Genomic DNA, 27,172 nt, shown 5'->3' on the forward strand with positions numbered 1-27,172 from the left:
TCAAATGGAAACTGCAGTCACCCCCCCGCTGCTGCAAGAAGCCTTCTCCAGGTCCTCCATTACCAAGTCCTGTTCAGTGACATGATTGAGTCGCCTGGAAGTGTTCTTATCTAGACTGTTGAGAGAAATAGGCTCCAGGGACGTCTGTGCGTTGTTAGCTGGGAGCACAGAGTTTCCCTGCAGCCTGTGTGAGTAGGTGTTCCTCCGCTGTCCGTCCGCCGTGCACAGGCTGAATTTGAACACAGCTTGAAATCCTCTGCGGAAATTCTCGTTGAAGAAACCATAAATGATGGGATTGACGCTGCTGTTGAAGAAGGCTAGCCAGTGGGCAAAGGGGTAAATGTAAATGTTGATGATTCTGTACTGCTGCTCAGTCAGGCTGGCGTAGTCGCTCAACATCATGAGGGTCCACAGAGGTAACCAGGAAAGGGTGAAAAGCAAAGCAACTATTAGAAGCATTTTAATCACCCTTTGCTTTTTCTTTGAAACAGTGCGCCGGTTTTCATGACCCGGCTTTCCTGCTGTCGGAACTGAAGTTTTGAAAAGTGTGATGCCAATCCGGGAGTACATGATCACTATGAGGGAAAGTGGAGCTAGATAGATGTTTGCAAACAGAACCGTGGTGTAAACCTTCCTCATCTCCTGGTTTGGCCAGTTCTCTCTGCACCAATAAAACGGGCTTGTTTTGTTGTCATAACCCAGTAAAATCCGAATGGTGTGCTCCTTGGTAACTTGTAGCATCACCCCAGATGGACACATGATGGATATGGCCAGAACCCAGATAATGACTATTATCAAGGAGGCTGTGGATATAGTCAGCTTTTGCTTGAATGGGTAGACAATGCATCTGAATCTGCAAAAAGAAAATAAGGGAAAAAAGGACGGGATCAGGAAGATTCAAGTAGACATTTAACCTGTTTATAAAAATATGTTTTCCACAAATGTTGAGTGACAGCAAAGAACATTTACTTCAAAAATGATAAGTATTCAAAGGGATGTTATCCAAAACCTCTAGGTCATATGTATAAAGCAGTGGTTATTCACCTTTTTTTATGAAGCAACCCTTTCCATATTATTGAGTAAACAGACAACACTTGACTAACTATATCTCCATAGTTCAATGCATATAACAATAAAAATGCAGAAACACTGTTAAACTGTCAACGTTTGAGCCAAACCTCATGAGTCCTGTCAATATTGCATCAGAGATCGGTTTCCTGATTTGTGTAATTTGATGTAATATTTATATTTTTTGCAAAAATCCTTGATACTAAATGGAATTGTATTTGTACAAATACGGTGTTTTCATTTTCCTGGGAATACAGCAGCATGTTTCGTCAACTGTGCCCTTCTAATCTTAAAAAATACACTTTGTTCATAGAAACACATAGAGTACACAGATATGGGATATATATATATATATCATATTTTTGTTTTGAGTTGTCTTTCACCTCCTAAAATTATGACTGTTGCTTACCACGTGTATATTTAGAATAATTAGCTGAGACATACAATATTTAAATAAATAAAAAGATCAACAAGGTGAAAGCACATACATAGACAAAATTCATTTGTATTTGCGATAACTCTGGGGTCAGGTTTCAATAGAGAACATTGACGTGACTGTTTCTGCTTGATTCCCCTTTTCATCGCTGCAAAGCGCAATATTTACTTTAGACTCATTTCAAAACAATTTGGGCATAATTATCCAAGCCTCTCTTATTATCGCCATTGTGATCCATGACTACTTTATATTGGTTGTGTTGAATGTTATTAAAAGGTAAATAATATCTGCAGCAAACTGTGCAAAAGGGTGAAGTGGTGCTTTTTGAAAGAGCACAAAAGCACACCATGCTGTTTTTACTAAATGGTGATGAATATCTCAGAGAACCTTTGAGATTTTTAAGGACCATTTTTCCTTCTTTCTTTTAACTGCTTTCTATATATTTTTGAGGAATTTAAGCTCTGATTAACCTAAAATTATATTTAAATTAGAACAGAGGTCTACTGTTCAATTTGGTATAAATGAGCAGCTCATACGGTGTGCTGTCTGTATGTTTCCTTCTGAAGTGTCAGCAGTGTGTCCCTGCAGTATGTGACATCCCTGCCAGCAGCAATGTAAGTCTGAGGTTGAAAGCCACAATCAAGTGAGAGTCTGTTGACTCCGTACTCCTCTGTGAGATGGAACCGCTCTGTGTAGCTAATACGCTCTTTGCCCTTTTTTTTGTCAGACCCATCTTTCTTTATTTCTGGCACTTTGAAGAGCTGAATAGAGGTATGACTAACTACATCCGTGAACCTATGGCCAATCTTCCACATTTTTTTAGTGCTTTGCTGAAAACCTCTTTAGGGTTTTTTCCCACAAGCCCTTTTCTGAGACATCTGAGAGAAGATACTTACCAGATACGTTGGAAAATGAGGCAATTTTTTGTAGCTATACTTACAAAAAAGAATGCACTCTAATTTGGATGTGTCCCACCAAATTAAAATTGTATTTTACAACAGACTTTCCTTCAAGAAATTGGTGTTATTTTTCGTCTGAAACCAGAATTCATTATTGATTTATGATTTCCTCGTGACTTCTGTACTTAAGAACGGCATGTAGTTATTTTTAACTAGTTTTTTTTTGTTACATTTTCAACATCGTGGATAAAGCCTTATATGCTCCCGGCAACACACTGAACTTTGCCTCCTTATTACACTCACCCAGGGGCGGATCTAGAAAAATATTCATGGGGTGGCAAGAGGGTGGCAGGAGATTTTGAGGGTTGGCATCCCCTGGCAGAAGTATATGCTGATTTAATCGCAGTCATATCAATTGATGTTAACTTGGAAAGCCACACTATTGATATTTTAACTCAATAGAGAGGCGAAGTCCCTCCCCTTCCGGTGGGACTCATGGGACCTTATTTCGGAAAAAGTTTGTATTGAAGTCAATGGAGAGAGAAAGATTATCTTTCGATCCCGTTTGAATTGTGCCACTAATTACACATATGATGTTTGTTAATCTTAAATAATAATTTCCATGTCGAAAAAGTCACAATTTGTCGTAAAACTGTTGAAATATAAGACTATGAAAAATACGCAACTTGAAAGACTTCAAATCCCAGAATCCCGGTCCCGCATGCTGGCTCTTACGGAACCGACTAACTCCCCTTTTGTGTATGTACAGCTCTCAACATGCCCAGACTTGTAGTGATTTTCACCTCTTTTAATACTTTTCGCCTGATTCTGAAAGAAAGAAGTGAAATGTGCCAACGTGACGGCCGTCTTGGTGTGTGGTGCGAGACGGGGGATGTAGTTCATTGAGCGGTTTCACACAAAAAAGATGTTACTTCACAGTTTTACGACACATTTTTATTTTTTTGACTTGTAAAATTATCTTTTAAATTGACAAACATCATATGTGTAATTCGTGGCACAATTCAAACGGGATCGAAAGATAATCTTTCTCTCTCCATTGACTGACCGGTAGACAGCTCTCTTTTCGTCACAACGGTGCGGTAAAGTGACTGCAGTACCGCTCCCGCTGCTCCGATTCTCCGGCCCATCTCATGCTCCATTGTTCCCTCACTCGTGAACAAGACCCAGAGATACTTGAACTCCTTCACTTGGGGTAAGGACTCATTCCCTACTTGGAGTGGACAGTCCATCGGTGTCCTGCTGAGAACCATGGCCTCAGATTTGGAGGTGCTGATCCTCATCCCAGCCTCTTCACACTTGGTTGCGAACCGATCCAGTGAGTGCTGAAGGTCGCAGACCGATGAAGCCATTAGAACCACACCGCTGCCTTTGACACAATATCCCATAGCATCCTCCTCAGCCGCCTGTCACACTACCTTGGCCTCAGTCACACAGCTCTTGCCTGGTTCGAGTCCTACCTCTCTAACAGGACTCACTTTGTTACCATCAGTGACTGCAGCTCCCCTCCGGCCCCAGTTAACCAAGGTGTACCTCAAGGCTCTGTGCTGGGACCCCTCCTATTCACCATCTACATGCTCCCACTTGGTCAAATCATCCGCCAACATGGTCTCAGCTTTCACTCGTATGCCGATGACACACAGCTCTATTTCTGCACCAAACCGTCCACACAGCTCCCACCTCTTTCCCTTGTCAACTGCCTCCAGGACATCAAAAACTGGATGTCATCAAACCTGCTAAAAATAAACAGCAACAAAACTGAGCTCATCATTGTGGCTCCCAAGGTGCAGCTCCAGAAGGTTGGTGACCTGCTTCTCACCATTGACGACTGCTCCATCTCCCCGTCCACTGAAGTCCGCAACCTGGGAGTCATCCTGGACTCCACTCTCTCTTTCCAGGCGCATATCAAATCCATGACCAAATCCGCCTTCTACCATCTCAAAAACATTGCCAGACTCCGCCCCTCACTCTCTGACTCTGTGGCAGAAACACTCATACACGCCTTCATCACATCCCGTCTGGACTACTGCAATGGAGTCCTGTCCGGGGTTCCCAGCAAAAACCTGGCCAGGCTCCAATATGTCCAGAACTCTGCCGCCAGGCTTCTCACCCGCACTAAGCCATGGCAACATATCCCCCCCACCCTCATCCACCTTCACTGGCTGCCGGTCAAGTCCCGGATTCACTATAAAACACTCCTCCTCACGTACAAGTCCCTCCATACCCTCGCCCCCCCAGTACTTAACAGACCTCCTACATCCCTACACCCCCTCTCGGAGTCTGCGGTCCTCAGACACGGGCCTGCTCTCCATCCCCCGCTCTCGCCTTCGTACTGTGGGTGACAGGGTGTTCAGTGTTGCGGCCCCCACCCTCTGGAATGCACTTCCTCCCGAGATCCGGAACGCTGCCTCACTGGACATCTTCAAATCCTCACTAAAAACGCACCTGTTCACTATGGCCTTCGGACCCTAGTCCTTTCCTGGTCCCCTGGCTTCCTTTATTTATTTATTTTCTTGTTTTGTTCACTCCTCATTGTCTGTTTTGTTTTGTCTGTCCACCATGTACAGCGACCTTGGGTCCCGTGAAAGGCGCTTTATAAATTCCATTTATTATTATTATTATTATTATTATTATTATTATATTACAAACAGGATTGGCGGAGGCCAACCCTCACCGGAAATTGGTCTGACTTACTGCCGAGGACCCGGACACAGCTCTCGCTTTGGGAGTACAGAGATTGGATGGCCCTGAGTAGAGACCCCCTAACTCCTGCAGCACCTCCCACAGTAACTCCCTGGGAACCCGGTCATACACCTTCTCCAAGTCTACAAAACACATGTAGACCGGATAAGGCCCCCTCCAGGATCCTTGCGAGAGTAAAAAGCTGATTCCACGACCAGGACGGAATCCGCATTGTTCCTCCTCAATCTGAGGTTCAACAATCGGCCTGACCCTCCTTTCGAGTACCTTAGAGTAAACTTTCCCGGGGAGGCTGAGTAGTGTGATGCCTCTGTAATTGGCACACACCCTCTGATCCCCCTTTTTGAAAAGGGGGATCAGAGGGTCTGCCACTCCTTCGGTACTGTTTTCCGAATTCCACGCAACGTTGATGAGACGTGTCAACCATGACAGTCCCTCAACACCCAGAGCCTTCAGCATTTCTGTGCGGATCTCATCCACCCCCGGGGCTTTGCCACTGTGGAGTTGTTGACGACCTCAGTGACCTCCCCCCGGGAAGATTGGTGTTGATCCCCCCATCATACTCCAGCTCTGCCTCTACCATAGAGGGTGGAGTTGTCGGGTTCAGGAGTTCCTCAAAGTGTTCCTTCCAACGCCCTATGACTCCATCAGTTGAGGTCAACAACGTCCCATCCTTACTGTACACATTACATGTAGATGGTTCCCTGCTTCCCCCTCCTGAGGTGTCGGACAGTTTTCCAGAACAACTTTGGTGCCGCCCGAAAGTCCTTTTCCATGTCTTCTCCGAACTTCTCCCACACCCGCTGCTTTGCCTCGGCCACGGCCTCGGGAGTCCTCCGGGATAACAAATCCCTGAAGGCCTCCTTCTTCAGTCGGACGGCTTCCCTGACCACCGGTGTCCACCAGGAGGTTTGAGGGTTACCGCCCCTTGAGGCACCTAAGACCTTGAGACCACAGCTCCCCTCAGCGGCTTCAGCAATAGAGGCTTTGAAACACCCGCCCACTCTGGTTCAATGTCCCCAACCTGCACAGGAATGCCCGAAAAGCTCCGCCGGAGGTGTGAGTTGAAGGCCTCCTGAACTTGGGCCTCCTCCAGACGTTCCAGTTCACCCGAACTACACGTTTGGGCTTACCAGGTCTGTCCAGAGGCTTCCCCCGCCACTCGACCCAACTCACCACCAGATGGTGATCAGTTGACAAACTCCCCCCTCTCTTTACCCGAGGTGTCCCAAAACATACGGCCTCAGGTCCGATGATACGATAACGAAATCGATCATGGACCTTCTGCCTAGGGTGCTCTGGGTACCAGTACACTTATGAGCATCCTTATGTTCGAACATGGTGTTTGTTATGGCCAATCCATGACTAGCCAGAAGTCCAGTAAACAAACCACCACTCCGGTTCAGATCAGGGGGGCCGTTCCTCCCAATCACGCCCTCCAAGTGTCTCCATCATTGGCCCACATGTGCGTGAATAGTCTCCCAGCACAGATATAAGATTAGTCCCCTTCAGGAAGCCCCATAACAGGGACTCTTTCAGGGTCTCCAAGAAGGCCGTACTACTCTGAACTGCCTGTTAGGGCATAAAGCAACACACACAGTCAGAGTTTTCCCCCCTATAACCCGTCAGGCCGTAGGGGGAGGCCGACCCTCTCGTCCACTGGGAGTAAAACTCCAACAATGAAGGCAACCCAACCAGGGCGCTTGTGAGTATCCCCACACCCGCCCGGGCCTCACACCTTGGGCAACTCCGGAGAAGAATAGAGTCCAACCCCTATCCAGAAGTAAGGTTCCAGAGCCGATGCTGTGCGTAGAGGTGAGCCCAACCAGATCCAACTGGTAACGCTCCACCTCCCGCACAAGCTCCGGCTCCTTCCCCCCCAGAGAGGTACGTTCCACGTCCCCAAAGCCAGCTTCTGTCGCCCGGTCTGGTCCGAGAGACCCTCTGCTTTCACTGCCACCCTTCTGGCAGCGCACCCGACCCCATCGCTGTTTCCCGTAGGTGGTGGGCCCGCGGGACGGAGAAGCAGAGGTGTTGCCCACGTTGCCTTTTCAGGCTGTGCCCGGCCGGGCTCCGTGGCAAGCCCGGCCACCAGACGCTCGCCGACGAGTCCTCCTTCTGGGCCTGGCTCCAGAAGGGGACCGGGCTTCGGAGGTCCTTCCTGGCTGGACCGGGGACGGGTATCCTCACTTCGTGTGTCGTCTTTCATGAGGTCTTTTGAACCAATCTCAGTCTGGCCCTTGTCTGAGACCAATTTGCCATGGGAGACCCCTACCAGGAACACAAGGTTCCAGACAACACAGCCCCCAGGTTCAACAGGGCACACAACCTCTCTACCACGGTAAGGTGCTGGTTCTTCAGATATATAAGGTGGCAGACATAATTGAATGAATTTTAACTGAACAATAACTGAATGAGTTTGTTTCACTCTTAGACCAGCAGGGGTGCCAAATATATGCAGGCTGCTGCAATAAGTACATTAATTAACTGTCTCATCGATGTTTGTCTGTATGAATATGATCGTTTATGTGTAGGTGGCATAAGAATGTTTAATTTAGGTGCCTAGGGTTTCCGTATGGGGGACCCTGACTTTATGGGGGGGGCTGTGACGGCCCCAGAGCCTGTGGCCTGTTAGTGGTGTGCGTTAGTGTTGCAGGTCCTTTGATGGGGGTGGAGCTGAGGAGACAATCAGCATAACTGGGGACACCTGGCCGGAGCCAGGTTCTACTTAAGCCCAGCTGCCCGGAGTCACGGGGGCCTTCGCCACTCTCTCCAAGACTCCTGTGGGGAGACCCTCGCCGGAATCCTTTCCCCTCGCCCACCCTGTTTTTGGTGTTGCCACAATAAATGTGCCGTGGTTTTTTGGAAACCCCTGAACGTCTCTCTCTCTCTTTCCGTTGTGGCCTACGAGCCGGTCATAACATGGACGGACACATTTCTTGAGCCGTTTCCGTGTGGACGGAAGACTTTTTGAAAACGACCTAAGGTTCGTTTTCATTTCGTCTCCGTGTGGACGGGGCCTAAATACAACATGTATTCATCTTTAAACTTCTTAGCCATTAAGAGAGCTCTAGCTGAGTGTCTTTATTGGGAATCAATTGATCCCGCCTCCAATGCTGTATCCATTTCTATATTACACATCCATGTTCGGAGGAAAGAGGACAGGAAGCTTTCAAAAAGTTGACATCATCAGATATTGCGTGAAGCATGGTGTAATTATTGGCAGCTGCATGCGTCTGTTCTCAGACTAGATTAGAAACTGACAGTAGACAGAACTGATGACTACCATGTTAGAGAGAAGGTTTATTGCTTGGAGCTCTCACTGTGAAAGGATCTTTTGATTTGTAGTTTAAGAGCACACGCATGCATGAGACATCTGGGCTGATATCAATTTCAATACATGGTGTTGATGTTAAAGATTAAGAGGAAAAGGGGATTCTGTTAGGTATGATGGTATGATAGCAATAAGCTCACATATGAATAGATTCAGTTGTTAGGATCTGGCTTTTCCGTGCATTAATACAACGGCCAATAGGGCAGACAAAATGCCCTTTATCCACTCATCCATTCAAATCTAACTCTAATCTTCTGCCTGATGGACGGTGACTTTGACCTTTTGTGTCAAAGCATTTCAAATCATTTTCCTTTCTAGAGGCCACAGACCACCCTCAGGTAATTGCAATTGGTGACAGCTGACAGTGCTTAATGTTTGAGTACTGGGCGATACAAATAATACAGCTCTGCCAATTTTACAGCTTGGATGCCAATATAAACACCACCGGATGTGAGGGGTTTACATTTCCCTATACTGCAGCCTCCTCCAATGGTTTAAAAAGTGATTAAGCAAGATTTAGAGCCAGCTGGTGTCATCTGCATGAACAGCAATTAGGCAATTCAGCACAATGGTTGAAAAGAGGACAAGCACATAAAGATGAGAAGGCTGTACAAACATCCTCATTGGGCTGTCTTTATAAGGGGATGGAAAATGATGTAAAGGGACAAAAAAGACGATGTGGTGCTGATTTTGTTTTAAACTCACTTAAAATATATCTTTATTTGTGAATTGAAGGTTTAAACATATATGTATCTAAGGTGAGCCGGAACCTTGGGGAACACATATCCGTTTTTAAATATTCTGAACTCAAGGTTCACCAATGAAGATTTTCTTTTTAAACATTGTTCCAAAATGGGAATTTTTTTTCACAAATATGATGCCATCAAACTGTCACTTCACTTTACCAAGAAGAAATGTTAGGACTCATTTTGGATTTAACACCCAAAAAAATTGATAAAGGCTGTTAGCTTCCTCTCAGCCAAATCAAATAAAAAAACAATTCTGGAGCATTTTTACCTATCTTCCTATCACAAAAAAAGATAAATACAGAAAGCTCCAGAAAGGCAGTCACTGAAAATTGAGATTAGAATACTTAGTCAGAAAATGAATCGGGTTGTGACGCCTTTGTGAAGGTTCGTGTTCTCGGAGTGGGTTGCTGCTGTAATCCGTTTACTTTTGCACATAAAGCACTTGGGCAATTCAAGTGTGAAAAGATGCTGGGTAGAGGAAATGTACTGTCATATTACATGTAGCAGTAAAGTGAAATACAGCCACTGTACCCTGTCTACAGCAATAGCAACCAGAGTGAAGACGGATGCTGACACGGAGATCCCCTGGATCATGCCGCTCATTCTTGCAGACCAGGCTTCCGAAAGGCCATCCTGTTGGCAAGAATAACACGTTTGCAACAAAACATCAGTGCAACAAATTCAGACTGCCTCGAGCACATTCACATAAGAACATTAGAGTAGTTGGAGGCTTTTGCAACAATATATAATTAAGCTGTCTGAGGGGGGAAAAGTCTAAAACGTGTTTAGCCTACTTTATCAGGGCCTGAGATGCTGACAGTGTTTGTGTCCTTATTGTGGCTGACTCAAAAGTAACAGAGACTTCCAAATGTGTTCAGAGCTTCACTAATACTGAGGGTTAGGACATTGCTGCTCCATCTTTGATCATTGAATCTGTCTCTTGTGAGTCCCACAGATTTATGAAGAGCAATACATCATTTCTGAAGTATCCCTTTTTTTAGGGGTAGGGGTTTGGTGGTCGACAGGTGCCGAAGGATTATTGATAATGGTACTTGTAGCAGCCTGTGGAGCGAGGTTCAAAAGAGTTGCACTTTGTTGTGTTCAGGTTTCTATTCAGTGATAAGAACTTTAGGCAATGGTTAATTATAGCATGACCATGATGTATTCAATGTTGTCTTGTGTGACGACCCCTGCTTTAAGGTCCTGTGGTGTGTATGGCGCTTTAACATTCTTCCTCTGCTTGCACTGATTGAGGACACCTGACGGATGGCACCGGAGGATCACCTCTGCTTGCACTGATTGAGGACACACCTGCCGATGGCAACGGAGTTTAAGAGGCCGGAGCCAGCTTCTTGATCTCTCCCCTGCAGAGGGACCGGATTTGGGAGAGCAGCCACATTGCCTATTCTTTCTTTGCTTGTCTTTTTTGTTTGGCTTCGGCCACATTGAGCTTTATAATATATATATGAAATACCTTTTTCCTATATATACTCGTCCTTCTCCACGCATTTGTTATGGCTAAGAGCCAGGCCATGACACTTGTAAAACATTTTTTTATGAAAAAAAGTATGCAACGGGTAAAGAAAAAGGGATGTGGGATGTTAAAGCACAGGATTTATATTTTTCTTTAAAACAAATTCTGTGTTAACAATTTGTTATCGAAACGTGGAATTTCACTGGTATTGCTACAAAATAATGCATTTATGGATTTCTGACATCCCTAGTCAGTAAACAGGTCATTATAATCATGTAAAGGTCTCCTATCACGCAAAATGCACTTTTTAATGTCCTTTATACATAAATAATGTCCCCGGTGGGTAAGGAGACTCACAACGTGTCAGAAAACAAAACCCTCTCTCTTTTCCTCCGTACCCAAATCTCTCACAACGGAGCTGATCCAGATTTGCGTCCGATATGACGTAATATTGGAAATATGGGCTGGCTTTACACCCACGGCCCTATGAGAAACAGTGCTATCAGAAACAATGCACGATGTGTTTTGGCCGTAATGTGGTCTTTGTTTACATTAGCAAGCATCGCTAACACTCAGAGCTAACCTGTACTGGAGTATGTGTAAAAAAAGGAACTCACCTTGTGGGAAACCCGCAATAGGAAAAGCATTTGAGCTCCATACTGTTTCAGAAATAATCCTTGATGTGGTTTGGAACATGATATGGCATTTAATCACGGTAGAATTCTGATCAGGCATTAGCTCCGCCTCCTCTTTTTTTCTTTTTTCAAGCTAAGGACACAAAATCTGCGTTTCTCTAAAAGGGCTGAAATAGAGGGATATGAGGGATGTCTAAAATGCACGATCTGTTTGGTATTTTGAGCAAAACACATGGACAACTAATATATGCCTAAAAATATCATGATAGGAGATCTTTAAGGAACTTGCACTGGTAAGATTTGAACAAAACGTTTAACACTTGAACCGCCAAATGGATAATTTGTCCCCCTTGTGTTTTGAAATATGTGTTAATCTGTTAATATAAATTGCCGTGACCTGACCGGTGAGCGGAGCAAAACCCACGTTTCAAGTTAGATCTATCACATTTAGCTATTTTATCTACCACTGGATCAAGCTAAACTAGTTATAAATATGTTTATTTTTTCTGTCTGGTCCCTTATAACTGTATCAGCGAGCTGCATGAGACTGATACATGTCAGAGGGCTGTCAGAGGGAGAGAGAGAAAGAGGAGCACTTAATGACATTTCAATTTGTTTTGATTATAAACTGAAGCAATGCAAAAGTGTACCACATTAACTGAGATTTTGATAGTTTTTTGGTCTTACTGAGTATACAAGGAAATTATGAAAACCAACAAACACAAAAATCACATCTCTGCGAGTGCAGAAGCTATTGCGATAGGGGGTAAAAAATTACCCCCCTCTGCGGTTCTAGGAGTAATGGAATGTTGGCAGTTCTAGTGTTAATCCCCTTGAGAAGATAAACGTGGTTTTTTAAAAACTGTTTTAAATTGATAATCCATCTGTGCAAGGTTACCATCACATGATCTGTGGAAGAATTGCTTTGTGACAGATCAAATCAAATCAAATCAAGTTTTATTTATATAGCACATTTTTAAACGATTTTTGGTCGAGCCAAAGTGCTGGACATATAATAAAATACCCTACAGTAAAGACACTTTACAGCAAATACAACAGCACAGTTTGTTCAGAATATCAGTATGAGAAAAACGACACCCTCTGTCCTTAGACCCTCACATCGTACAAGGAAAAACGTAAAGTTATGACGCTGACAGTTGTTTTTACCACTTGTTTCCATTGCCTCGATTTTACACGTCCGGGCTCTGCATTCATATAGAAAATATTTGGACATTTACCCTAATCATTGCTGACCTTTCAAAGCATGCCCAGTTAATTAGAGATGATAAATATACACAATGTATTTATTATCACAACAAGATCACAATTCTCCTGTATCTTTTACTTATATTTACCTTCTTTTTTGTTGTTGTGGGGAACATACTGCAAATAGTCAAATGAGAAACCTTCACTTACAGCTGAGCCATAATTCTTTCCAAAAATGTCTTCTCGGGAGAAAACACTAATCTCTCTGCAACCGCCCACTAACACGATAACTGTTACAAACATAGCACTTATGATTCTTGGTTGTTTTAAGTAAGTTGAATTTAAATTGTTTCAAAACCTTTTCTAAAAACAATTCACCTGTACTATTTATGTACACATCAAATGTGAACTTGTTTTAATACTTACAGGTAAAAGTACATTTGTCTATTTTCCAGATTGCCATTTTTTGTATCCCCTAACTGTCAAGTGAAAAACAATGATGTACTAATGTTTGATTTTTTTCTGAATAGTTTTTCTAGCTTTAGAATTTGCAAAGCCCATGAAGATGTCTTAAGCTAGAAAAACTATTAAAAAAGCTAGAATCGTCATGTATACAGTATATGTATAATAGTAAAACATTGACAGAAAACAATTAATTTCACAGTGATTACTTTGATGTCCTTTCAATGAATTTAGCTAATACATTAACTATAATAAAAAGTCACATGTTGTCTACTAAGCTGCAGAAGTGATGCAAGTGTGATCATGCAGGCCCATTAACCATCATATCATAAACAGTGTCCCTTTCATGTCTTCCTTGTGATGCTTCTTTCATGGGGTTCCCAAATTGCAAGAGATCACTAAGCAGTGATTCAGATCCATTAGAGCATTAAGCACATTAAATATCCTAATGTTGCTCAAGATAAATGCTTTCTTTGAGAGACAAAAGCAGATTGTTGGGTGTCCAGTCTGAGGTCCAGCAAGAGGCTCAGATCACTGCAGCCAGACAGACAGAGACAAAAGGCCACACATAATTATTCTGATCTCTCATCTTCATCAACAACATAGGCCGTAAACATAGAAGGAGGAACCAATGTGTCACATCCCTGAAAGACATGCCATTCAGAGAACTTTTAAATCTTCTCTGACATCACTTATTTTTCTATTTTGAGCCAATACGCGGCCAAACACGTCACGTCCTTGATAAACATGTCACCCAGAGGATATTTAAGTCTTTCCTTTTCTTCTATTTTGACGCTTGTCGTTCTGACTGGTGTGCACTTTTGAGCCGTACACTCGGCAACACTGTCCTGTCAGACTGTGATTCATAACCCGGGCAAATGTCATTGGCTGTCTGAATGTCCACTCCCTAGCGCTGAAATGCATCAGGCTGTCACCACAAAGCTTCCTGGTGGGAATGCTGGTAGACTTCAAGAGCTCTTCCCACACTGATTGACACAGTGCTTTATAGCACAGCCCACTGAGTTCAATTTACATTGTGTGATACCAAGTCTGTGCCTTTCTGCAGAGCCTGACTTGCCATCCCCTTTCTTTTTAGCAGGCATCACTTTTTCTGTTATTCCCCCTCTGCTACATTTGAGAAGTGCTTCCCTGACTGCTGTGCTTCTGGCAGGAACTCCATTTCAAGATAGCAACGTTGCTTATTTTTTTTAAAACTACATATTTTCCTTTATATCTTGCTCAACTCCCTGAAGGAGACCCTTCTTTCCTTGAAGCTCAGTTTGGTCGGATGATCAGCTGTAGGACAAGTTTGCAAATGCCAGTCAACTGGAATGATTACTGTTGCTTTCCCCTCCCCCTCCTGTCATATCTCTACTATATGTCACATGACATACTTGGGTGAACAAATTACCTTTCAAAGGACTGCATTTAATAGCAAATCGGTACAGCTCTTATTGTTACTTTGTAAATATGTATACACACAATAGAAGCTGCTAGTTCTAAAGTCTAAAGTTCTAAAGTGCACATTTTCTCACTCATCGAAAAAACCATTATGTATGAATATGCACAATATGTTATTGCAAAAGTTTGACTACTGGACATTTCATATCTTTATTCTCTGTGTGAATGCGAAACGTTTTACTTTTTTTTTTTTAAATGCGTGCACGCAAAAAACTGCGATTTAAGGTGGGATAAGAGGATCTTCGGCAAATGAATATGAAAACCTTTAAACTACAAATAAATCATTTTGTAAATGTAATGTTCAATTAAGCTACACATCCACATTTGACCATGGAGCGGATTTATTGAAAAGTTTCTGGTTTACTCTTTGCTATTATTGTCACGTGCATTACAATAAGAAATGATTACATTCATTTTGTAGAAGCTTTTGTCCAATTGCCTCCCAACAGTGAATCAACTTTGAGTTACCATCATTTGAAGTGAGCAGTGCTTACTTAACTGTTGGATTACCTCTTAAGTGCACTTTCATTGCATTTTTTGTAATTTGATGGAGTGTAGAGTACTAAAGTGCAACTACAATGCCCAGCATCATTGAAAAACTTTCCATTATTGTAAACAATTTTGCCCTTTTGTTTGGCAGCCATTAACCCTTCTACTAAAATATATTCAACTCAATCATTCAAAATCAGCAATAAATCAAATAGTAAAAAATGTCTCCCTGATGAAGCTTACAGTGCTTTCATGAAATCCCTCTGCTTCAGTTCTCTCCAGATCGATGCCTTTCTGATCAGTTTCTGCACTGACAGGATGTGGCCTGTTAGACTATAAACAGATTACATGCTGTGGTTTGATTTGGGACATAACAAACCACAGCATTTTTTACAGCTGAGCCTTTCACAAGCACCAATTTATTCTCCTTAACATCCCGTTAAAAAACTCAAGTTGTTTGATGGAAAGATTGTGTTTTTGAAGGAAAAACATGATGTTTAATGTTTTATTTATAGGAAGCAGGGTGTCGTTTCCTGTGTTGAAGGCACAGGACACTTGAATCCCAGGTGGATATTCATTCAAATGTTAACAGGGAGTTGAGCAATAATGCTTTCTAGACGCCTATCGCAGGCTTTCCTCCTGCATTTGCACTTTGAGACTTACTGGAAATATAGCCAGCAGCAGGTTGTTACAACCCGGCACGTAGGCTGGCGTAAGACAGTTAAAAAACGTTCTGGTTATCTTCATCCAGCTGCCAAACCTATTTGGGTTTAAATAGTGAAATAAGTAGGTATTACAAAAAACAGCTCCTTACAACTTCACATATCAGCGGTTCCTAAATGCAGAATAAACAGAAACATGGCGACTGACAAAGTTTCTTCCCCAGTTGTTGCCTGCAGCCAGTAAGGACAATCCAATAGAAAAAGATGCAATCAGAAAGATTTTCTTAGCTGATGCTAGTTCCACATTCAGGACGCAGTCTGAAAACTTTGTGCAAAGATAGATATTCAAAAACGTCAAAGTTTCATTTTCTTGGAAGGAATAAAAAAAAACCTCCTTGTTTTTGGCTGACTTTGACAACTGTGTGCATGTCTGTAGTGTTGTTCTGCATCCCACCTCATTCACTGGTCAGGAGCTGCACTTACTGTGTTTTTGCTTAGGCATGCGTCATGCTACTAAAAGAAATCAACACATGTCAACATTTGGTAAACAGATGTATAGCTGTGTTGATTGAAAGTTAAAATCATGATTTTGACACAATAGAAAACCAACAACATTGACTTTAGTCTTGTATTATGTAGATTCAATCGGCATATCAGGACAAAGATCAACAACATTTCCATGCTCGCACCCTTGACCAAGCCTAATGTTTCGCTGGCCTCGCTGCATCCATCCTTTACTGTCAGGCTGAATCTAAAAGGCACATCACATTACAATTATAATGCTCTACAAGGGATGACTCATGCTAAATACTCAGCGAACTTTATAACAATGTCAACTTTGTTCACAAAAAGGCTACATTTTGAAAATAAACTTGACATATACATACGCCTAAAGGAAGGAGCTCTTTGGTTTTAAATGGCCCCACGACCTTCCTAGAGCAGACCCCATAGGCTTTCTGTAGCACATATATTGGCTTTAAAATGGTGAAAGCTGTAGTATTTTGTATGTGTTTGCATCAAGAACATTTGAGAACATTTGAATTTTCAAATAATGTACTTAAAGGTGGGGTAGGTAAGTTTGAGAAACCGGCTCGAAATACACTTTTTGTTATATTCCATGGAATGCTCTTAACATCCCGATAGCAATGAATATCTTAAGTGCTTTGACAAAAAATCCATTAAAAAATGTCATCTGTGGAAGCCGTAATACTGTAAAAAGTACGACCAATCATTTTAGCCGGCCCGGCTAAAATAACTGGATGGCCTACCTGCCTGTCAGCCTTCCATCGGGGCACAAACTTATCTCGTGCCCTCATTGGTCATGTGCGCGTTCGTGTGTGTTGGAGGAGGGGCTCTGTAAGGAAGTGGCAGATTTTCTCCGGTTGTGTATTTTCAAATTCTAGCGATCTCGAGCTGGTTTCTCAAACTTACCTACCCCACCTTTAATGTACACTGAATGCGAAATACAATTTGATGTCACCCCAAATGTTAGGGCATGTGTATAATAAGTAACTCTACTCCGTTTCATTAGTATGCATGATTGATGTTCTTTTCTATTAAAGTACATTTTATTTTGTGAACAGTAGGTACAGATTTCAGAGCTCGCTAATTACTTAAAATAGTCAGATGTGAAAAAACTTGACACTACTCTACTGTAGGTTTACTTAAGATATTTAGATTTTTACACTGCTGAAGTATACTGATTCCAAGCCTCAAAAGACATCAGACAGACCTGTTTGCTGGTTATTTAAAAAAAAAGATTTCTTCTTGTTTACTTCCGGAGAGATTTTTTAATTTAATAAACCATTACATCCTTTTTAATATGGAAATCTGATGCAAATCTTTTATTTATTTTTGATAGCTGTAAGCTAGTCATAATATTTGTGGGATTTAATTCTAAATTATTTAATTGTTGGAGGGATTAAATTACACAAAGCACTGTGCCAGATGGATTTCAGCTAACTCCATGTCCAGGGTCTGTTCCAGATTCAGACTGATTACACTGCTGTTTTTAATGCTTCTCTTTTTAAAAGGCAATAGGTGTAAAATATGTTGTAGTAATACCTGTTTAGGCTTGGCACCCAATATGCAAAATGTTGACTAATGATGCCATTTAGTGGATGTACACTCACTGTAATCGCAGCTAATTCATTTGTCATTCAATTGACATTCTTACATAACAAAAGAGACATGGTCGCAGGCTTTATTTTGTGAGTATTTTCCAGCTGACTGCACTGGAGATTGAAGCTGAAAAAAATGATGGCTTCATTTTAGTCAGTTGAGGGCGGACTTGGTTCATCCTAAATCATTATTGCCTTGTTTTTATTGAACAGAAAAGTTGAAGTAAGTGCTGTTTCTGTAGACAGTAGCCTACTCTCAGCAACTATCTCTCTCGCCTTGAGAAACGCTACTGTGAGATTTGTATTGTTGAGAGCCAACTGTCAACTCCAATCATCGCAACGTGTAAAAAGCCCTGCTCTTATTTATGCATGCGGCGATCACAATTTCAACTCCTCTGAGCCTTCCTCACTTCTGATAACTGCAGGCAAACAATAGATCATTCTACCAACGTCTCAAGGTTCATGTTGCGTGGGATGGCCAGCAAGTATGTCTTTTAGTAGTGGAAATGGTACTCCATAATAATTTAAGTCTCAACTGATCACAAAGCAGTCCTGAAGAGGACAAATACCATCAGTAGTTGGGGATTAGGGAACAAGGTAATCAAAGGATTAACAAAGCTAGCAGCTCTGTGATTCGTCATGTAACACTAGTATGCTATTTTATTGAAGTACATTTCCAACTGCTTGGTGCTCAACTCTCAATGTAAACATATATATTTGTATTTATGCACTAGCTCACATGGTTCTCTGCAAACTTTACAGCATGAGTTCACTCAGAATCTCTTTCATATCCAAGCAATTACTACTGAAATATTGTTTCCTGAAATCAGTAGCGATACACAGCCATGGTTACAGTGTTTACATGCATACACTAATGCTCAGATTGCAAGATATTGGAGCTGATAAATCCTTTATTTGCGAGTGTGGGTGAGTTCTGGTCCTGAACGTAATTAGAGCACAAAATATCTGCTAATTACAGATGTTTGTGGATAGGATTTTCTATAATGTTAGCGTACGTCTTTGCATTACGCTTCAACTGAGACTGACAGTAATTAGGCAATTAGCTTGTAAGTTTATCTTGTTATGAAGCGAAAGTATTTGACGAGGGAAGATTAATACTTAATTTATGCATCCTTCATGGTACCATGAATGTCTTAAACATAGTTAATGGCACTTATTTTTTAAGTCTGTCATGGGATTAAGTATTCGACAAGTGGAAAATTGGACCTGTTGTTGTAATGAGACAAACATTCAGGCGATCGATTTTTCCTTCGAAGACCATGAATGCTTGTTCCAATTTCACAGCCTCCCTACCTTTATTTGTTAGCACATTTCAATCTGTGTAGAAACGGCCAACTGACAATGAAACAGCCAGCTTGGCTAATATTCCTTGCTTTGAGAAAAGTTAAACACGTCAAAAACAACAACACAGTGAAAGCTTCAAATTAGGGTTCTGCTCACCTGTAATTATGTTGTCAAGAAGTGTTGTGGGCATGCAGAAAATCCCAACCAGGAGGTCGCTCACAGCAAGGTTCAAGATGAACAAGTTGGTGACAGTCCGCATGTTTTTGCTCCTCAGCACAATGAAGCACACCACTCCATTTCCCACCATGCACACGAGGAAGATCAGCAGGTAGGACACGATGAAGATGGATGCGGTGGACGGCTGGTGCAGGTAAAATCTAACATAGGTGACGTTGTTCCTCGGTATGAAGGACTCCACCGAGGAGTTGTAAAATGTCCAGTTGTCATAGAGTTGAGTCAAGTTGTCCTCAAGTCCTTTGTTCATTTTAAACCTAAGAAATGAGGGATGGCTTTATGGTCAATCACTTTATTTTCTGAGGCCATATTGAAGACTATTAGAGTATTTAAGTCAGCTTTAAAGAATGAAGAAAAAGACAAAACCATAAAATGGAACACCAATACATTTTTCTGTAATCATGCTTCTGTGCATAAATATGTATATGTAAACGTTTTAGTTTCTTTTCAACACTTGAGGCATCAGAGTCACTCACATATGGGATTTTTGATTTCTCAATGATGTGCCTCCTAGCTCCTCCGGCTTTTGTTCTGCTTTATAATCTCATCACTATTATCAAGGACGTCCCAATTCTTAAAATCTATCTCAAGGAGAGAGGAGCAAGAAGGCTCCCAGGAGCAGATATGATCGAGGGATCTAAGTGTTTTTGGCACCTGCATTCAAGATGTATATTTATTTAAATGTGGGATCAAACACTTACCTTTACTGTCAGCGCTATTCTGACCCAATTCCGTAACATTCCAACTGGATATTACTAAAGCTGTTGAATGCTGCTACACCCAATTCAACAGATTTTCTTGACATGATGTTTACAAGTGCAAATGGCTGCTAAAGTGCAGTTAAAATATTAATAGGAACATTGCTTTGCACTCAGCACTCATTTGCTCTTCTTCATGTTGTCATAAAGATAGCAATGTATATTATAAATCACTCATCAATTTAAAGGGGACCTATCATGCAAAATGCACTTTTGTACGTCTTTTATACATGAATATGTGTCCCCGGTGTTCCAGGGAACTCACCAAGTGTCAGAAAACACAACCCTCTCTATTTTCTTCCATACCCAAATCTCTAAAGACGGGGCTGCAACGGATCTGATACAGACTGATCCAGATTTGAAAATTTCTCTGACGTCAGGACGGAGGAGCTCCGCCTATATGGCCAACTCTCCACCTATCAGGGGAATGAGAGGTTGCCGTGGCATGGTAACAGCATGGTAACACAACGCTCGTAACTCGGCCCCCTCCTTTGCAGGGGGGCGTGGTCAGCTGCAGCGCATGCAAAGACAGGGGTGGAGGAGAGCAAAATAGAGCGAAATGAGGCATGGCTAAAATGCATGATCTGTTTGGTATTTTGAAAAAGAAAACGTATAAATATACCTTATATAGGTATGGCCCTACAATATATTATTCAAATATAGCATGATAGGTCCACTTTAAATATGTCTTTTAATTGTATAGTATTTTGTTGTAGTGCTTTACCTTAAAGAATATATTAAATAATGTGTGTGATTAAAGTGTGTGTGCGTGCATATGTGTCATTAAAATAATAAATTAAAAAAAATATGGCATCCGTAAATTCTTGCCACATCTATGCTACTTTGTGAATTGAATTATAAGTAAACATATAAGTTGTCATAAACGCTGTTATGCTAATGTGACAGATCATAACAAACAGCGGTAAAACAATTCAATGAACGGCCGAAGCAGCTTTGACAAACATATTTAATTAATGTTACTTTAAAACAACGCCTCCGAGATAAAGATGTCTCGTTTGGTTTAATGCTTTTTGCATCCATCTAGGAAGGGAGGATGTACAAACTCAGAAGTGAGCAAGGCCTTGAATCACCTTTTGTACGTTTCATTTGGTAAATGTGTAAGTGCATCTTTCACACAGCTAGAGCAGCCCCATTACTAATAACATTGACCACCTGATGGATTTCAACTCAAATAGTCGCTTTCCTGCAGCTTTGGTTGGGACTACCCTTGCTCTGCTGAGGCAAACTGCAGAGTCCAAAGATGACGTTGCGTGTAGTCATTTGATCCATTGCTAATATTACAATTAAAATCTCTAAAATATTGAGTAGTGCAGCTAATTTTAGTTGCACTTATATGACATAGTCCCATCGTTTCCATTAATATGTAGAGTGTGCATAATTCATCATATCACCAGCGCTTGTATGGAAACCAGGCACATCAGCTCTTTCGTGTTTCATAATGAAAAAAATATCGTACACCTCAGCACATTGACAAGATAATGCCAAAAGTAAAGTTATCAAGTACCCAATAAACTCCCTGACAATCTGACATGTTAATCTTAATTAATGTAAGGCAAAGCCAATTGGTAGAGCACATAAAAAAGGGCTATTCAGCTAATCCGACTGCACTGGCTGCTTTATAAGGAGAAGGGGACGTGACGGGACATATGACGGGCCTACTTACCCTCAGCTGTCCTCATCTACTTCTAATTTGGTTTTTGGTTTTCTAAACTCCCCAAAATGATGTTAGACAGCCCTCAGAGTAGGGGCTTTAGCTACTTGCAGGTGAAGAGAGCAGAGTTAACAGCAGAGTGAGGTTGTTTGGTCTCGAGAGATTACTGTGAACTCAGAGAGAGCAATATCAAAGTCAATGACAGATCCTCAAACAAGAAGGCAGTGACGCATTTGCATCTGTTTTCTCTCTCTTCAGGAACCAGTGCCTTATTCTGTTTTTGGATTGAGTTTTAATGAATGTTCAAATAAAGGGCTGAAACTATGATTTTTATAATATATTGATCTGCCTTGTTTTTTTTTATTTGTTGCCTGAGTTACAAAATGTCCAAAGCATAAGGTGACAACAAGATATTGAGTCTTTGAAAATGTAATATGAAAAAGTACCAACTCATTACAATTGAGACATTTTGATAAATTGAAAAGAGAATCTTTGGCATCTTCCCTCGAAAAAAAGACTTGGTTGACAATAAATCGATGAAACATATTTTTTGGTAAAACCATTAGTTGAAAAGGTTTTTTTGTATCATTGAATAATCTTTTAGGCTATTTATTAACAATACTTGTGAAGGTTGTTCTGTTTTCTATGGTTTATTGTAATAATTGGGAATCATTGGATTCTCGTCCAATTTTTGGTTTAACTTATTTCACACATTCATCTTAAATCAGGTATTTTCTTACTTCTTTTTTAGATTATTAAATATTCATATTCCTCATAAAATACTATGATTCAGAACCATTTAAGTGCCTTAAGACAGACCTCCTACATTCTCCTGTGAGTTTGAATTCATTGGGTTGCTTTTTGATCACTTGCATTAGTCTGCAGTTGTCACATGTGTGGAAAAATCAACCATTACCATCTCTCACTTACTGTAAATCAACAAAGGGCGACTACAGTAAAATTAATCAACATGAAATCTTCTTCAGGAATCCCAAAAGGCTGTTTACATGACCATTTATTTTTTGACAGTATTGTCAGTAGTCCTTGTAAACACCATCTGCTGTCTGACTCCCTTCTAGCACCATTCGAAAGTGACACATACCAGAAAAAAGTAAATGGCTGTTGTTTGCAAGTGGAGAACAAAATGGGTCCAGAAATGCAAACACCATCTCCGTCCCTAACAGCTGTGTCTGTGGTGTACAAGTGTTTTTGAAGTGGAATTAGGGGATGTTGTGAAGTTGATCTGCATCAGCGTAAGTGTAACTGTTGTGATTATGAATCCTGCTCATTATGTCTGATTATAAATGTGTGTGATCTCCATTGAATTATGGGGATGATTGAGGACAATAGCAGAAGCTAGATGGAACAAAGTTTGTGTGTTACCTGTCATGCTGACCTTCTGGGTAGACTAATTATTTTATTGCTCTGTCACTTTTTCTGACAATTTAATCACCCACGGCAATACATCTCACAGTAGGAAAATCGTTCTTTAAGCTTACTGCTGCTTCCTTTTGTGTGGAGGAGCTGAACTATGAAGAATCAATGGACAAAGGCCGGGGCTAATTAAAGGCAGTGAAGATTTTCAGAGCTCTAAAATGTGCTCACCCGCCTTATTAAATGGCTTATTATGGAATGTCAGATGCGGGCGTGTGTGAGGTTGTGTATCTGAGACACACTTTGTATACAAGTAAGTAAGCACGCTGAAAGGAAGTAAGCACGCTGAAAGGAAGGTTTTTAGGACAACAACTATTACTGAGAAATTTGATCACAGGTTGTTTTCTTTGAGACTACAAAATAAGCTTGCTGCATCCTGTGGACACGAATTTGTGGTGTTTTTCTGTGTCAATGATTTTCTCCTTGCTTTTTTAAGGAGACTTTGAATGTGTAAGCATCAAGCAGCAAGAGAGAACCTATAAAATGGACATATATATGCCTAAGGCTAAAATCTCCAAAGACCCTGAAAAATATGTTTTTAGTATTCATGAGAATGACAAAAGGTTTGTATGTAACTGAATGCCTTTATAGAAAAACACTCAAAAAAAGATGTTATGCTGTGTTGGTTTCCAGCAGAGACTACCATTTTTCCAATATGATGCATGAGATTTTTTTTCTTATTTCAGAGAGTAAATGTGTGACTACCTCGAGGATGTGGAGCGCTCAGTATTCAATTTGTTCAGTACGTGATGAGTGAGAAATTGTGCGGTTTAATCACATTTCACCTACTTCCCATTACCTTTTTCCCAAATCTTGATACCTGAGCCCTGCAATGAACCTGGTGTGACGGATAGTTCCAGATGACATGTTCACATCAGAAATGAACATCTGTCCTTACATCAAATTTAAAATCTCTATCTTTGTCTCTATAAACTCTTGTTGTGTATTTGTATGCATTAGGCAACTCTATCGTTTACTTAAGAATAATTACTCATTAAGCCGAATGGCTCTTTTGAAAGTGTTATATTATTATAGAATATTACATAACCTGTTTTTATCACAAACAAATAAATGTAAGGTTTTGTTATGTTAAAATGTGTCAATGTAGAACATATATTGAATACTTTTTGGCCCCTGTTGCCCCCCCCCCCCCTAGAACCGCCCCTGGGGTAAATTAGTGTGTGTATATATATACACACATACGATATATATATCGTAAAAACACATGTTATTTATGTGAAAAAGAAGCTAGTAACTTCAACTGTCAAATAAATGTAGTTTTTAGTAGAATATTTCCCTTGTAATTATAGTGGAGTACAAGTAAAACTAGCAGAAAATAAAATACTTAATTACTTTCCACCACTGCTTTCCGTCTCACTAAACATTGATTTAACGTCCTGTACGTGTGTAACGCACAGTCTGGCACATTTTGATTATGCAATCTGTAAATGGATGAGTAATGACTTCTTTCTTAGTATCCATTAATAACAAGAGAAGGGCATCACCCTCCCCTGATGGATGTTGTTGTTTCGCTCAGTGTGTTTGTATTATTTGTTTAGCCGGATAGTAATTGTGGTCGTATAGCGTTTTTGCCCCTGCAGCTAACTTGAGTCATTTTGAGGTTTGAATGGAAGTCATTAGTAATAAAGGTCTGAAGGTGGTGAGAGGCATGAGGGAAATTACATTCTCAGGGGACAGATGCTAGTTAATCTAAATGGAAATGTTTAATCTTCAGCAGAATTATCAAGATTTCGATGATAATCTTGATTTGTAGCAAAAATCTGGAATGAAATAGTGGAAGAGCCATGTAAACTGAACATGTTAAATGGCATCATAACCACTGAGGCAAAATGTGTTTAGAAATAGTGTTTAATATCCAAATACTATCTGGGGAGATACTTGCTGAACAATGATTGCACTGAAGTTGACCCAGCTATCTAAAATTGCAAACAGTGCTGGTTCACAACGGTCCACCGAAAACATGTTCTGCAAAATATCACAAATATGACATTTTACCTTTTTTGGATGTGCAGTTTTTCTCTTACGAGATGTATAAGCACGATAGACTTTAAAGGGACACAAACCAAGAATAACCTAGGGATGCAACAATCGATATTTTTCATTACCAATTATGTATTTGACCTATCAATAATTGATTTAAATAAACCTCAATTAACATATCAGGGGAACATCTAGACTGCAGGAAACTGCTAGAATAAGGTCTACAAACCCATATTTTTCCACTTTGAATAAATATTTTCTTTGTTACAGTGTCGTTTTATTTAATATCTCAGACAATCTCCTTCCCTTGCAGCATGCATGGACAAAATGTGGTGTGCGCGTGTTTTCAGCGAGCCTCTCCTCAGTTTCCAGTTGAACAACCTGCATCTCTCACAATGAAAATGGTCAAATGCCAGTTGACGTTTACAGGATAAATGTATAAAATATACATTGCAATGTCTAAACAGGTCAAGTCACACGATAAAAAAAAACACACCACAAGGTGACAATATTCCTGTTCATCACGGCCTCAACTCTTAGCCTCCAGCCCCCAGTGACCGACATGTGCTGCAGCTATGCCCTCTTCACATCAACCTGCTCCGGCAGACAGGACCACACTATGTGCCAACATTGCGCGTCTAACAGTCGCTGCACTTCTCATGCGCCCTTGGGAAAATAACGGTACCCAGGGCTGTTGTTCCTGTTAGTTCTCCTCTGCTGTCAACTTTGCGTGTAAATTTGCAAAGGATGCAAACATGAGAAGCTGACTGTGCGCAAAAGATAACTCACACGACTGACCACTTCTGGACAAAGAGGTTCCTGTGTCCAAATGATCTGTGCACCGAAGCGGAGAAAACTGTCAGGATGGAGAACAGGACGCTACTGTATGTGACCTGAAAGCCGTGCACCTCGATAACCTATAACAATCACTTCACGACGATTGTACAATGAGTACCGTTCAAACTTTAGGAACAAAAATGGAATCTTCAACTACAAATATCCACAGTTTTAACACAAAATACTGTTGAACTAACTCGTCTTACCTTGGTTGGTTTCAAATCTGGAGACAGGCTGCGCACTCCGAGGAAAAGAAAAGTAAAAGATGTCTACTTCCCTCTGAATGAAACATACGTGGATGAAAGGGAAAGAAACACGCAGACAGAGCATTTGAAAAAAGATAGATTCAAGCTCCGCTTCCCGCTGTGTTCAGTATGAGTTCGGTGTCGCGTGCGTCGCTGCGAAGCGCTTCATGGATGTGTTACAGGATGCGCTCAGCCAGCCGCTCAGAGCGCGAGTGGAGGATTTTCAGCCGGAGACGTCCGATTTAGATGCCGTGACGTCGGGAGTGAAAGGGGTGGGATGAGAGCTAGATGAACAGACTAATGGTTGAATGATACTACCCCCCCCCCCCCCACTCACACAAACACACACACCCTGATCACTTCCATCTGTCTCCTAAAATGTCAAGAGTCTGCCATCAAAATAGTCTAATGTGATGATTGTGAGAGGGGCAGGGCCACTGGAGCACTGCTGCTGCATTTTACTGACTATAACACCAGAAACACACACACACACACACACACACACACACACACACACACACACACACACACACACACACACACACACACACACACACACACAGAGAGACATTATTACATTATCAAATGTACATGTGAGGGTCAAACCTGTGTGACAATATTCTTTCTCTATAGTATTGAGCTACTGAACGAAAAAAAAACATTAATATGAAATGTAACCTAATGCAAGTGAAACGCACAAATGTTCATGTAACATTGATTTGATTTGTCATGCATTGAATGCATTTCCCCATTGTTTTTGATAAAACATTCTTAACTGAACATCATGATGATCTCGATCAGTCTATCTGAATTTTAAGTGATGCATTAAGTGACTAGTCTTCTTCCTCTTCAACACAAAGTTTTATCTGCTGCAGCTGTCATTTTATTTACTGCTCGTCCTGGTTAAAACGCAGCAGAGGACTTAACACTTTCGAATGAAGCTGAACAGAGAGAAGTGGGCAGTAGCTGGGAA

At 41.2% G+C, this 27,172-nt stretch overlaps 1 protein-coding gene across 1 annotated transcript; it reads right to left on the reverse strand.

The window, feature by feature from the left end:
• Positions 1-26,379, reverse strand: LOC117473013 (neuropeptide FF receptor 2-like). Its single transcript, XM_034118481.1, is given in 5 exon segments — positions 1-847; positions 9,731-9,807; positions 9,809-9,837; positions 19,175-19,509; positions 26,161-26,379. Coding segments are annotated over 4 exon segments (1,281 nt in total). The 5' UTR covers positions 19,503-19,509; positions 26,161-26,379.
• Positions 26,380-27,172: the final 793 nt, after the last annotated feature.

Source organism: Trematomus bernacchii, unplaced genomic scaffold (genome assembly GCF_902827165.1).
Source record: "Trematomus bernacchii unplaced genomic scaffold, fTreBer1.1, whole genome shotgun sequence".
Taxonomy (NCBI): domain Eukaryota; kingdom Metazoa; phylum Chordata; class Actinopteri; order Perciformes; family Nototheniidae; genus Trematomus; species Trematomus bernacchii.